This window comes from Podarcis filfolensis (genome assembly GCF_964270895.1).
Source record: "Podarcis filfolensis genome assembly, chromosome: 11".
NCBI lineage: Eukaryota > Metazoa > Chordata > Lepidosauria > Squamata > Lacertidae > Podarcis > Podarcis filfolensis.
In genome coordinates, this window is record NC_139613.1 from 16,949,532 (window position 1) to 16,962,768 (window position 13,237).

A 13,237-nucleotide genomic window follows, 5' to 3' on the forward strand; every position below is an offset into this window, starting at 1 on the left:
CTCCATCTTTCCCAACATCAGGGTCTTTCCCAAGGAGTCTTCTCTTCTCATGAGGTGGCCAAAGTATTGGAGCCTCAGCTTCAGGATCTGTCCTTCCAGTGAGCACTCAGGGCTGATTTCCTTAAGAATGGATAGGTTTGATCTTCTTGCAGTCCATGAGACTCTCAAGAGTCTCCTCCAGCACCATAATTCAAAAGCATCAATTCTTTGTGGCAAGAGCATATTTATATTTATATTCAAAAAAAACCCATGCCTTATTGTTGCTGGGGAGCAGGGACGCATATGGCAGCCCATTGGTTTTGTTTGTTTAACCTTTTAACAGATAGCAAAGCAGAAATGCGTTCCAAAGCTCTTTCCACCGCAAGGTACTACAACTCCCAGAAATCATTGCGGCAGCCGGGAGAACGTTGGCCCGGGCGGGTTGAGCGCGCGAGCTTCTGTTGCTGAGATTTCCGGAGCTGCGGGGACCTGGGTTTTGCTGCGATCGGTGTTGCAACCGGCACTGCAGGGCAAGGCGCGGGAGCCAGGAAAGTGGAGGGCTCGGGGATCCCAGCTCTCGGTGCATCATCGCTTCCGAGCGCCATGCACAGGTAAAGGCGGATAGGTAGGGGAGCGGATGCAGAGAAATATCAAGGGCGAGCAGATCCCGCCGAAAGCTTAAAGCAGCTTGCGCGCGCTTTTGCCTTTCCTTCCTCCGCTAGGTTCTTCCAGTTAAAGGCTGCAGCCGTCCACACACAGGATAGAGTAGTCCAGCTACAAAGTGTAAGCCTGTATGCATAGGATCGGGCTGCAATTCATTTGCGGATTGCACCATCCCGCCCACACTCTGCTATTTCTGTAAACACGTTAGCTTCTCTAGATTGATAGCATCCATAAACATCCCTGTTTAAAGTCCTGTCATTCTCTGCAGTCTGCAAGTGCACAAAAGCTAGACTGCGTAGAGTGCTACTGGTCACACTTCAGAGCTGATGTATTGCCACTGAGTGCCAAAGCTTGGTCAGGTTTTTAGAAAACAACAATAAATGTTTATCTGTACCTAAAGCTTAATGGTTGTGTGGCTGCTCTGTATGCTTTCCTTTTCCCCTTTTCTTACACACCAGTAGAAAATGTGCATATGGGAATCTGCTCAGCAAAATAATAATAATTAGGAACAGATTGTGGGGGACCCTCTAAACCTTAGAAATTAATAAATGGTAGGATTTTAATGATTTGGGATGTGAAGGGAGAAATCTAAACTGCAAAGGAATACCTAAGCTAACTCATGCAAAACAACTTGGCCAGCTAGGGCCATTAAGAAACAATACAAGGCTATTAAGGGCCATTGGCAATGCAAGAGAACTGCCCTCCCCCCTGCCCTGAGTTGTGAAGGGGGGGTTTGAAAGGTTGCCAGGGTTACTGTGTGTTTGAGGTGACAGGGAAAAGGGAGCAAGTGGTTCTGGGAAGAAGGCTGGGATCCATGTTGGGCAGGCTGGCTGCAGGCTGGCTTGGAGAGATGCCTTGGCTTGGTCTCCAGGGCTGCACTGCTGTGGGGTACAAGCCTCTCTTGAAATGACCATGCTGTAAGATGTGGACTCGCTCCATGCAGACTGAAGGTATAAATAGGTGAATAAACCATATTTCTTAAAGCTACAACAGTCTCTGCTGTGTCTCAATTCTCCAAAGGACCACGAACCCTGGGTGAGTGCCTGGAACCCCATGGGCTCTTGCCACAGCGAGGCACCCGACCTTTGTAACAATACTAAATTACTTTATGTGTGTGTGAGAGGCCTCAGAACACCTGTCTAAGGTGTCTGTGCAGTAGCTGTATGCTCAAACCCTTGCTTCCATTTCTTCAGGGACTACATGTTATGGGGATCATGCATACATGTATGTTAGTGTGTGCTGTCATATGTTACCTCCTGTGTGAAATGAAATGGATGTTCTCATGCACTAAGGTCTACTGCACATTTGCATGGGATCCTATTTTATACTGAGTCATCCCTTTTGGCCTCTCCTGCATGTGTAGGCAAACTAAGGCCTGGGGGCCGGATCCAGCCCAATCACTTTCAGCAGGGGGCCGGTCCACTGTCCCTCAGACCTTGTGGGGGGCCTGACTATATTATGAAAAAAAATATGAACGAATTCCTATGCCCCACAAATAACTCAGAGAGGCATTTTAAATAAAAGCACACATTCTATGATCATTCTATGTGTGCTTTTATTTAAAATGCCTCTCTGAGTTATTTGTGGGGCATAGGAATTCGTTCATATTTTTTTTCATAATATAGTCAGGCCCCCCACAAGGTCTGAGGGACAGTGGACCGGCCCCCTGCTGAAAAAGTTTGCTGACCCCTGCTCAGCTGCAACAGGCAGCAATTCTCCAAAGTTCTCAAACACAAGCTTTTCTCAGTCCTGTGTCCTGAAGTCCCCTTAGCTGGAGATGCCAGGGTTTGAACTCAGAAACATCCAGGGTTAAAGACCATATTGCACCACTGACACATCCCTCCCTCATCCATCTATGATTTCTGTCCAGCAACTCAGTCAATGCAAGGGCTGTTCTTGAGACATGTGAAACTAGTCATCAAAAGGCAAAAAGGGTGATTCCCTCCTATTCAAAGCAAGTCCAACTATTGACTTGCTAGCTGAATGCCATATTGTGCAGTATTCAATGGGTTTGTTTTTTGGTGTGTTTTTGGTGAGCAGGCAGCCTAACAGTTTTTCAGGCTGTCTAGGACATGTGTAAGCAACCTGTCTAGTTTCATACAGCTCTAAAAAATGGATCCCTATTATCTGTTCCCACCACCATCTCGGCCAGTCCCTCTGGTACACCCAGCTTGCACAAGCAGTAAAGTCCTCATTGCCATATTTTGAAGAGCAAAAAAGAGGATGCTATGATGACTCATTTTAAATACCCCTACTATATGTAGGCTATAGAAGCTGTGATATATTGTTGAGGGGGGCAGGAGAAGAGAAGAGGAAAGCAAGTCTTTAGTCATCAGTTATGTCTGTGTCTCATGCCGAAAGAGAAGACATATCCTAGAAAATTACGATTAATTTGACCACCATGGCTGGAATATTTGACCACCATGGCTGGAATGTGTGACCACTAGCCTCCAGGAGAAGACCACATTTCCCTTTCATGCAATTTTAGAAAACTATAATTTCAGAGGATATCTCTATAGCTCCTTTTTCTGCCTGTGTTGACAAGTCTGCTGAATTGCAACCATGGCTTGATACTAAGAGTGTGTCAATCTGTGTCTGGGCCTTTTTATTTCTTGCAGGAGACATCTCCAGGAAATTCCAGATTCAGGCAGCAACGTCAGCGCTGGTTTCACATGGGGATGGGATCCCAGCAAGACTTCGGAGCTGTTCTCGGGCATGGGAGTCTCTGTTCTTAAGGATAAGCTAGGCAACGAGAACACCCCCCAGGAACTGCTCGTGTGCGTGGGACCACCCGCAAAACGGCAGAAAGTGAAGGAAAAGGAATTTACTATTGCCCGCAGACCTAGGCTGCTTCGAGAGGCAGGAGCAGGTAACATGCGATAACAACAATACATATTCAAGACATAGCTAATTGGTAATGTTAAAGATTAAATGGATGCAAACCTTGCTAAATAAATAAAAGAAGTTATTCTCTATTTTGTTAATTGCAATACATCTAATGTTTTAATTATTTAATTATTAAGTATGTGTTTTTATTATTTTTAAAGGAAGATTTTATATTATTTTATGTCAACTGCTTTTGATTAAGCAGCATATAAATCTTGTTAAATAAATACATTTGCAGAGCCCTTGGGGTGTGTGTGTGTGTGTGTGTGTGTGTGTGTGTGTATAAATAGGCTAAGGAGTGTAGGAGAACTTCACAGTTTGTGTGTTTTAACAGTATGAAATGTCTTTATTTTAAAGCTTTTAGCCTTAATAACAGTGTCCCCATTTACATTTTATGTATGGTATCTGTTTTCCCAAACTTCTGCACACAGGAGTCTCTTGGGATTCATTGCCTGATGAACTGCTTCTGGGAATTTTCTCCTATCTGTCCTTGACTGATCTGCTGAAAGTTCCACAGGTTTGCCAGAGGTGGCATCGCCTTTCGTAAGTGCTGGCTGAATACTTAACTCGTATTATTTATTTTTGAATTTATGCCCCAACTTTCTAATAATAATAATAATAATAATAATACACAAGTCAGTAGAGAGTGACTGACTGGGATTGCTGCTAGCCAGTAGGGAATGCTTGCAGGGGCTGAGACCCAAGAATATCTGTTGGACTGCAAGTTCCCCATCTCTGCTTTAGTGCATGAAAGAGGGCGTGCTCAGTATGCAAACAAAAACTCTAGAACTCAACCAGAATGGGAGAGCAGTGATCTACTTCCATCAGAAGTTTTAAGCAGTGAAGAGGAAGCCAGAGCTTTGCTATCAGAATTAGGCTGCAATCCTTAAACTAGGGAGTGAACCCCAATAGACACAACGAGGCTCAACTTCTGAGTAAATATGAAGAGGATGCTGTTTCAAGAGCTTGCTAATAGCAACACCTGCCGAAGCTTCCAGTTTGTTTTCTAACCACCCCACAATTTTCCTCCTTTAGGATTGACGAGTCACTCTGGCAGACTCTTGACCTCGCAGGAAAGAATCTGCGGCCAGGTGTGATTGGCCATCTGCTGCCATTGGGTATAACTGCCTTCCGTTGTCCAAGGTCCTGTGTTGGCAACCCTTTGTTCAAAACAAGCAGGTAATGCTGTTCCAAATCCTCCTTTTTTCCCATTTTCTTGCCTTGTATTCAGGCCTGTGCTACCTACTCTCTTGCAAAATAATCATCATCATCATCATCATCATCTTTTATTTATACACCGCCCTCCCCAGCCAAGACCGGGCTCAGGGCAGCTAACACCAAATATAAAACAATTGATTGAAATACAACTTAAAAAACAAGATTAAAATACAACATTAAAATGCAGCCTCATTTCAGCAGAAACTCAAAAACTTTTTTGGGGATGAAAACGTCAAGTCTTCATCCAGACTGGTCCTACGTGGGCCAGAAAAAAGCCAGGGAAGTCCCCAAGTAGGAGTTCCGTCACAGAAGGAAAAAGGAAAAAAGAAAGAGGGGGAGGGGATCAAGTTAATTCCAAGCCAAAAGCCAGGCAGAACAACTCTGTCTTACAGGCCCTGCGGAAAGAAATCAGATCCTGCAGGGCCCTGGTCTCATGAGACAGGGCGTTCCACCAGGCCAGAGCCAGTGTTGAAAAGGCCCTGACTCTGGTTGAGGCTAATCTGACTTCCTTAGGGCCCGGGACCACTAGGGTGTTGCTATTTATGGACCTTAAGGTCCTCCATGGGGCATACTGGGAGAGGCGGTCCCGAAGGTACAAGGGTCCTAGGCTATAATAGCATAAAACCATAATAGTAGTTATATTCTACTACACTGGGAGCCTTAAGAGAGCTTGTCTACATTTTGACACTGAGAACCAGTGTAGCATTTTGTGTTGGATGAGATAGTGACTGGCCCAAGGTCACCAGGGAGCTTCATGGACTGTTTGAATCTCCCTGGCCTTTGTCCCAAACTCTGACTACTGCACTACATTAATTGATGTTTCTAGATTAATTTCAATTTTAATATGCATTAGCTTGTTGTGTGGCTCATTTTGAATCTTTTCATTGTGGACCCCACATTGCTTTATGCAGCAAAATGAGCTAGTGAAGGCCTGAGATCAGGATTCTGTATTCTACCGAGAAGAATACACCACTTCAGATTGCAAAGAGGGTGTGTGTGTGTCTTTTTTGATTATATTTTTAAATTGCATTCTAAAACCCATTTTGCTTTTCCCCATCTCCCTGCTTCTCCCTTTCTTTTGTAGACCTCTTCGGGTACAGCATCTAGACCTGTCGAATTGTACAATAAAAGTTGGAGATCTCCAAAGTATTCTGTGCAGGTGCCAGGAGCTACAGAACCTCAGCTTGGAAGGCCTTGAGCTTTCTGATGATATAATTAAGTGAGTGGGCAAAAAACCAATCTTTTAACCTTTTTGCACAAGTAGACCTTACCAAATAAATCTGTGCTCTTGGGATTGCTGCATTTTAGGCACACAAGAGTTAACAGATGAAAGCCCCAAAAACCCAGGAAGCATACAAGAATGTGGACCAAAAAGAAGAAGAAATGTATTTCAAAGATGCTAAAACAATGGAATAGTTTATTGTTGAATGTACCCAACACATTTTGGCAATGATGGCTTATTGTCTCACTTATGTACAGACTGATCCCAAAATCTGTGTTTCAAAAAATATTGCAGGGCCAAAACCTTTCAAATTTTTGAAAAACAGGCTAAGCCAAGCTTGGGAAACTGTAGTTAGCTTAAACTATGGTTTGTTTAGGAGTTAGGATCAGAAACCATAGTTTAACCAAGAGTTCCTTTGAGGACATTCCCATCTCTTCCTCATTGTTGTGCCCCAGTAATGGAGGAGAGTGGAGAGCATGAGAGCTCAAAGCTCATAGTTCATTACTATAGCACTAAACTGCCTTATGTAGAACTCAACCAGTGTTTGCCTATATCACAGGTGGGCAACTGTTTCTCTGTTGAGCACTACATTCACTTAGGGATACTCTTTAGAAGGGGAGAAGTCAGAGCCAAAAGTGAATGGGCACCTCTTTCTGCACCCTGTCTTTTCACCTGCTCCTTCCTCTGTACCCAGCAAGCTGCCAGGCCAGAGAAAGATCACACTCACAGATCTGAACTGCCAGCTTGCAGAGGGCTTTGGAAATATTCTGGCTTCAGAACTTTGTAAAAAAAGGTAAAGGGACCCCTGACCATTAGGTCCAGTCGTGGCCGACTCTGGGGTTGCGGCGCTCATCTCGCTTTATTGGCCAAGGGAGCTGGCGTACAGCTTCCAGGTCATGTGGCCAGCATGACTAAGCTGCTTCTGGCGAACCAGAGCAGTGCACGGAAACGCCGTTTACCTTCCCGCCGGAGCGGTACCTATTTATCTACTTGCACTTTGACGTACTTTTGAACTGCTAGGTTGGCAGGAGCAGGGACCGAGCAACGAGAGCTCACGATTCGAACCACCAACCTTCTGATCAGAACATTGTAGTTAATGCTTAAAAATGTTTCCATGTGAAGGAGTGCAGTGTGGACATTGGAAGGTATATCATCAGCCTCTTGCAGTTTTCCCTACTGCTCCCGCAGGTGCTAGTGTGGAGACTGGCTTTGTGCACAGGCAGTTTAATATCTTATTTCTTCTCACCTTTCAGAAATATAGCACACAACCCCTGTTTGGTGCGACTAAACCTGTCTGGATGCTCTGGGTTCTCTGCAGAAGCCTTGGAGACAATGCTGGACAGTTGCCCCAGGTAGTAAAAGTTCATTGACTTATGCAAGAAGCAACAGTAGATTTAGCACTGGCACGATGCAGACAAACTGGATATTGCAGAAACTCTTAACCAAGAAATCTGTTTTCACTCTGCTGTCGTTCTGCTGAGCCATAAAATGAGTGTTAAATAGTTTTGTGTATACAGTGGTACCTCGGGTTAAGTACTTAATTTGTTCCGGAGGCCCATACTTAACCTGAAACTGTTCTTAACCTGAAGCACCACTTTAGCTAATGGGGCCTCCTGCTGCTGCCGCACCGCCGGAGCACGATTTCTGTTCTCATCCTGAAGCAAAGTTCTTAACCTAAAGCACTATTTCTGGGTTAGCAGAGTCTGTAACCTGAAGCATATGTAACCTGAGGTACCACTGTAGACTGTTCTTGCTTATTTCTGCAAAGTTTTCTGCAAATTTTATTTCTGCAAATTAGTTTTTGCTCGACCTGTTTGTTCCTTTAAAGAAATCAGTTTTATTAAAGGCCTTCAATATATAATACAATATAAACCAAACAAAGCTAACATCTAAAAAGAGCAGAATAATAAAAAGGAAAAGAGGACACCCACCCAACTTGTTTTCTCTGAATAGTCTTTTAAAGTCGACACTTAGTTCTGATTAGGCTTGTTCATTCACTTTCCTGGCAATGAACATTTCATCCACTTATTGGTAGGAACAAATTAGCCCATTTCTCTGTAAGCTTAAGAGCCAATGCAGCTTTAACATCTGGTATTACTGGGGCAAGAGGGATTCTCATTTGCCTTAACAACATGACAGTGTCCTGGAACATAGGAGGCAGCTTTATACATAGCCTGGCAGTTTATCCATCTAGATTAATGCTACCTACACTGACTGGCAGCAGCTGTCCACAATATCAGACTGGTTTCCCCCCAACCTTCCTTGGAAATGTTGAGGCTTCTGAAAGCCCACAAGCAGGACAGGAAAGTGATAGCCCTCTCCTTTTGTTTGTAAGCAACAATTTGGAGACATGCTGCCTCTGATCCTATAGGTGAAAAGCCATCCTGAATTATAGCCCTTGACAGCTTTCTCCTCCATGAATTTGTCTCATGTCCTTTTGAAGCCATCAGATTAGTGGCCATCAACATGTCTTACGACAGTGAATTGTGTACCTTCATTATGTGTGGGGAACACTTTCTATCAATAAACTTTGTTGTATAGACCTGGGTGTGTATTTTTTTTAAAAAAAAGTTAGTTAAGATTTCCATTTATATCGTGTTTGGGTTTTTGTTTCTTTCCGGCACCTAGAAAATGGATAGTGAAGTTGTGTCCCTCCAGTCTTTTTCTAGATTACAATTTCCACCATCCCTGACCATTGGCATTGCTGGCTGGGCCTGATGGGAGTTGGGAGTCCAGAACATCTATCTGGAAGGCCACAGATCCCCCCACCATAATAAACAAATAATAAATGAACATGTGTCTTGAAAGTAATGTTTTCTCAACTTGTACACAGGTTGGAAGAGCTGAATTTGGCCTGGTGTGACTTCACAGTTGATCACGTGAAAGCAGCAGTCAGCCACATTTCTCCAACGGTAACACAGCTGAACCTCAGTGGATACAGACAGAATCTACTGATGCCAGGTGAGAGGCCAGTTTCGGCTTGAAACCAGCTTGCTCGAGTAACCTACCATCCACACTTGGAAGCCAGCCGTGTGAATAACTCTAGTCTTCTATTACAGTAAATTTTGGGAATGAAGCAAACTTGCAAGAAGAAACGTTTTAAGATAATATGAAATGTATGCCTACAGCTGCAGAAACAAGAGTATCGAAATGCGTAACTTTAAGGCATTTTTATCTCTAGGCAAAAACTGTACTGCCTGTTGATGTGTGATGACCAGATTGCATTTGACTTTCATTTCAGATATCAAAACATTAACTGAGAGGTGTTCCAGTCTAGTCCATTTAGATTTAAGGTAAGAATTTGAGTGTTAACAACACACACACACACACAGCCCCATAGTTGTGTCTCTGAAGTCCTGTGCTAAGGAATAAATCAAGGTCATCAACACAAGGATTCCTGCTAGTGCAGTGGGACTTTCCTGTGCCCTCCCCTGATTTGCTCCAGAGGGTTGGGGGAACCCATAGAACAAATTTATGGGTTATGCAGTCGGCAGAGGGGGAGAATGTTCCACTGTGCAAAAGTAGAAACCATTGCACCAACAGAATGTTTACATAGCGCTACTTTCGGTGCAGCCCAGTAGTACTACAGTCGTACCTTGGATCTCGAACACCTTGCAGCTCAAACGTTTTGGTTCCTGGACGCCGCAAACCCAGAAGTGAGTGCTCCAGTTTGCGAACTTTTTTGGAAGCCCAACGTCCGACGCGGCTTCTGATTGAGTGCAGGAAGCTCCTGCAGCCAATTGGAAGCTACGCCTTGGTTGTCGAACATTTTTGGAAGTCGAATGGGCTTCCGGAACAGATTCCATTTGACAACCAAGGTACGACTGTATTTTGAGTCAAATCATGTACCAAGTCTGAGTAGTAGAACAGGCTAAGGGCTGCATGGACTTTGGGTTCAACCCACAATGGTCTGTATGTCAAAGTGGGTGTGCACATTTAAAATAACATTCTGTTTTGAAAGTGACAGATCGGGGGGGTTCACAAAAACCTTTCAGCTGTCCAGATTTACAGCAGGGGACTCACAGGGAGTGATCAGTAAAAACCTGTTTTCCCCAATATTAATTTTCTTTTTTTAAAAAAAGGAATGGACAGATTTGTGAGGCCACAAAAAAACACTTTGGCATCGCAGGAGGGGAAGGGAAGCAAATGCCTGCAAGTTCCTGTGTGAGATTGGGAGGGGTGGGCAATGCAACTGTTTCTAAGCAAGCTGCCAGTGCCAGTCTTGCTGCTCAAACAAAGCAACTGTGGACCCTCTCTTCTCCAAAGGAAATCTGTTTCCATCATATCCCCAAAATCTGCATGAGAGCATACAAAGCATGAGGAACTTTTAAATGGGGATTATTTTGGACATAGGAAGTGTCTTCTTGTGATGCCCACTTGCTCCAAGCCACCTTTTAAATGGATGAGAGTTAGTACAGAGTGCCCTCCATAAAACGTCAGCTCCCATACACCTCCCTTCTTCCAAGCAGTCTCCATAAATTCAGTTTCTGTACAGAATCTGGCTGTAAAAGTACTTGGGATAACTGGAAACTAGTCTGCAAGACTATGATTGTGCTAAATATGTTCCTTTATTGTTCTACTAGCCTGCCAAGCTTATATATGCAGAGGTTGGCATTCTTAAATCAGTTGCTGTTTTTCATTACAGTGACAGTGTTATGTTGAAGCCGGATTGCTTTCAGTATTTCCACCATCTGGCGTCTCTTGAACACCTGGGTCTTAGTCGATGCTATCAGATACCTCCTGCAGCCCTACTGTGAGTAATGTTAACTACTTCAAATCAATAAAAGCAGAAGGTGTTATTCAACTAAGTTTTACTTTGAGTATGCCCAGTGAAAATAGTCTGCTCCAGTCTTCAAGCAGCGTGAGGGTCACTCCACTATGTACCAGACCATCTGCATGAAAGATAGCAAACATGGACTGCAACTCCCAATCAGCCCCAGCCAGTTTGATCAATGGCCAGGGATGGGAACTGTAGTCCAACATCTTAAATTAGATACCCTTGTTTCAGAGTCTGGTGTGGCGCTGTGAGTAGGATCACATGTGCCTCTTTGCCCCGCAACCCCAATTTCCAGGTATCCATCCTTTCATGCAAACAAGCCATATCTGCTCCCAGCCCCCCCCCCCCCCAATATTTGCGCTCTCTCTTCGTACTAGCTTATCAGGGACATCTCACCATTGAAAGGGCTGCTCATCACCTTAAATCTTTGCTGCCAACGTTTATTTCCTAGCCTGTTGCACCACACCTTTTCCTGAGCTGTTTTGTTTGCAATCCTATATCTTAAATCTGAGTAGATATGTATGTAGAAGACGGTGTTATTAAGGAACATGTAACAAGTTAATAAAAGGGTGTCCATAGGCCTGTTATGAGTGCATAAGTGCATTCTGCCATTGTTTAGCATAGTGGGACCCAGTTCTCGTTGGCATGTCGTCCTCCAAATTTCCACTTCGTTAGCAAAGCCCAAACCACAAGGTCGAAAAGCCCGCAGGAGCCGCGCAGCCTTTAAAGAGCGTGCCGCTCTTGGGGGCTTTTCCCCAAGGAGGGAGAAGGGACTGACTGGCCGAGTCTGTCCCTTCTCCCTCCTGTGGGCTTTTGCGGGAGATGGGGGAATTCCCCCACCTCCCGCAAAAGCAGGCCAAAGCCGCGCGCTCTTTAAAGGGGCTGCACGGCTTCTGCTGGCTTTTCTAGGAGGTGGGGGAATTCTGCCACCTCCCGCAAAAGCAGGAAGAAGGTCTTGGAGTAGTGCACAGGCTGCGTGCAGCCTGTCCGCTGCTCCCAGAGCTGTGGGGGGGGGATCATATTTTTTCCTTGATTTCCCCCCCTGAAAACTAGGTGCGCCCTATGGGCCGGTGCGCCCTATAGGGCGAAAAATACGGTACGTATTCATCAGTTTGCATGCCTTGTAATGTTGTTTGACAGATGGATGTTGGAGTTTCTGTAGCTTTGCTAACCTGTGAACCACCTCCTGTTATGTGGCAACCAGAAATCTCGGTTTCTGCCTAAGGGGCTTCTTGTTCATTTTAAGAGGGGAGGAGAATGAATATTCATCTCTCAGTAACATATATTAACCAAGCTGATTACAAGGAATGGGGATGCTGCAGAGCAGGGTGGGTTTGGAGTATCTTGCCATCTTCCAGTCTTTCTTTGTGTTTGGCACAGTATGACACGTGCTGCTGTACCCTTAATCCAACCCCCAAGATCACAAACTCCAGAAACACTGCAAAGCATTTGCTTGGGTGAGAACCCCCTTCTCATGCAACCCATTCTGTCATCTGGTAGTAAAATGGACCTTAGGCAAGGATGGTTAGGGGCACAGCCTTTGCTGTATGGCTCATGCTGCCACTCTGTATTTCAGATCTGACGAATTGCATTATCCAGTTCCCTGTGGTTCTGTTCACTTAACTTTCCTTTTTTTGTTGTTATAGTGAACTTGGTGACATAGCCACACTCAAAACACTCCAGGTTTTTGGAATAGTGACTGCCAGCTCCCTTCAACTCTTGAAGGCAACACTTCCTCGCCTAAAGATCAACGTCTCCCATTTTACACCTATTGCAAGGCCCACTGTTGGCTGTAAAAGGAACGAACAGATTTGGGGAATCCAATGCAGACTGAGCTTGAAAAGTCCAGCTGATTTTTAAAATGGCTTGAAAGACATTTTTAGCTACTACCAAGAGCTGTGATGCATCCTTGAAGGACGGTCGAGTTCATAGGTTGTGTTTTAATCTTGTTTTATTTTGTGACACGCGCTGCAGTCCACAACTTTCTAAATGGACTTAAATCAGTTTGTGTGCAAGCGCTGTCAATCATACTTCTGCTGAACTGTATTAAAAACCTGCTAATTATGTACAGATAGTTGACATTAAGCAACATGAACCCCATGCTTTTCGAAACACTATTGAAAAACAAGCTAAGTGTGATTTTTAAATATTAAAAGGCTCAAAAATTTTATATACTGTTTCAGCTCTGTAGCTAAACTACTCCTGTGGCAATCTATCAATGGTCTCACACACAACTGCACTCTTGTAAGAAGGTGGCTTCAAGTTCTTGGAACTACCATCTTCAGAGGTTCTCCCCTCTTTTCTGGTTGAGATGATATATTGATCTGAGCTAGAGAATATTTGGAGGGAGTGGGGGTAGTCTGTAGTTCTAACTGGCACTAGCATTTCTTACTGTGTTCAACCTTTCTCTCTGTGTGGAAAGTTAACTGAAGCCAACTTTGGAGGAGAGCTGTGCACACAATCCCAATATAGTCTTAGGTGAAAGAATAGCA

At 44.3% G+C, this 13,237-nt stretch overlaps 1 protein-coding gene across 3 annotated transcripts; it reads left to right on the plus strand.

Moving 5' to 3' along the window:
• The first annotated feature begins 284 nt into the window (after positions 1-284).
• Positions 285-12,915, plus strand: SKP2 (S-phase kinase associated protein 2). Of its 3 annotated transcripts, none has more exons than XM_083575803.1 (10): positions 285-590; positions 3,261-3,511; positions 3,963-4,071; positions 4,564-4,707; positions 5,831-5,965; positions 7,222-7,320; positions 8,802-8,929; positions 9,210-9,261; positions 10,614-10,721; positions 12,392-12,915. In XM_083575803.1, exons 1-10 carry the CDS (start codon positions 583-585, stop codon positions 12,603-12,605), a joined length of 1,248 nt encoding a protein of 415 aa, XP_083431929.1. In that variant the 5' UTR covers positions 285-582; the 3' UTR covers positions 12,606-12,915. The 3 variants fall into 3 exon arrangements, with proteins under 3 accessions (XP_083431929.1, XP_083431928.1, XP_083431930.1); XM_083575802.1 differs by having other exon boundaries at positions 293-590; positions 3,960-4,071; XM_083575804.1 differs by having other exon boundaries at positions 448-2,066; positions 2,167-3,511; positions 3,960-4,071.
• The last annotated feature ends 322 nt before the right edge of the window (positions 12,916-13,237 follow it).

What these genes read in the sequence shown, in the direction of transcription:
- SKP2 (XM_083575802.1), top strand. An exon ending in ACAGAATCTACTGATGCCAG is followed by an intron (nt 8,930 to 9,209) that starts GTGAGAGGCCAG and finishes CTTTCATTTCAG; the next exon opens with ATATCAAAACATTAACTGAG. An exon ending in CTAGTCCATTTAGATTTAAG is followed by an intron (nt 9,262 to 10,613) that starts GTAAGAATTTGA and finishes TTTTCATTACAG; the next exon opens with TGACAGTGTTATGTTGAAGC.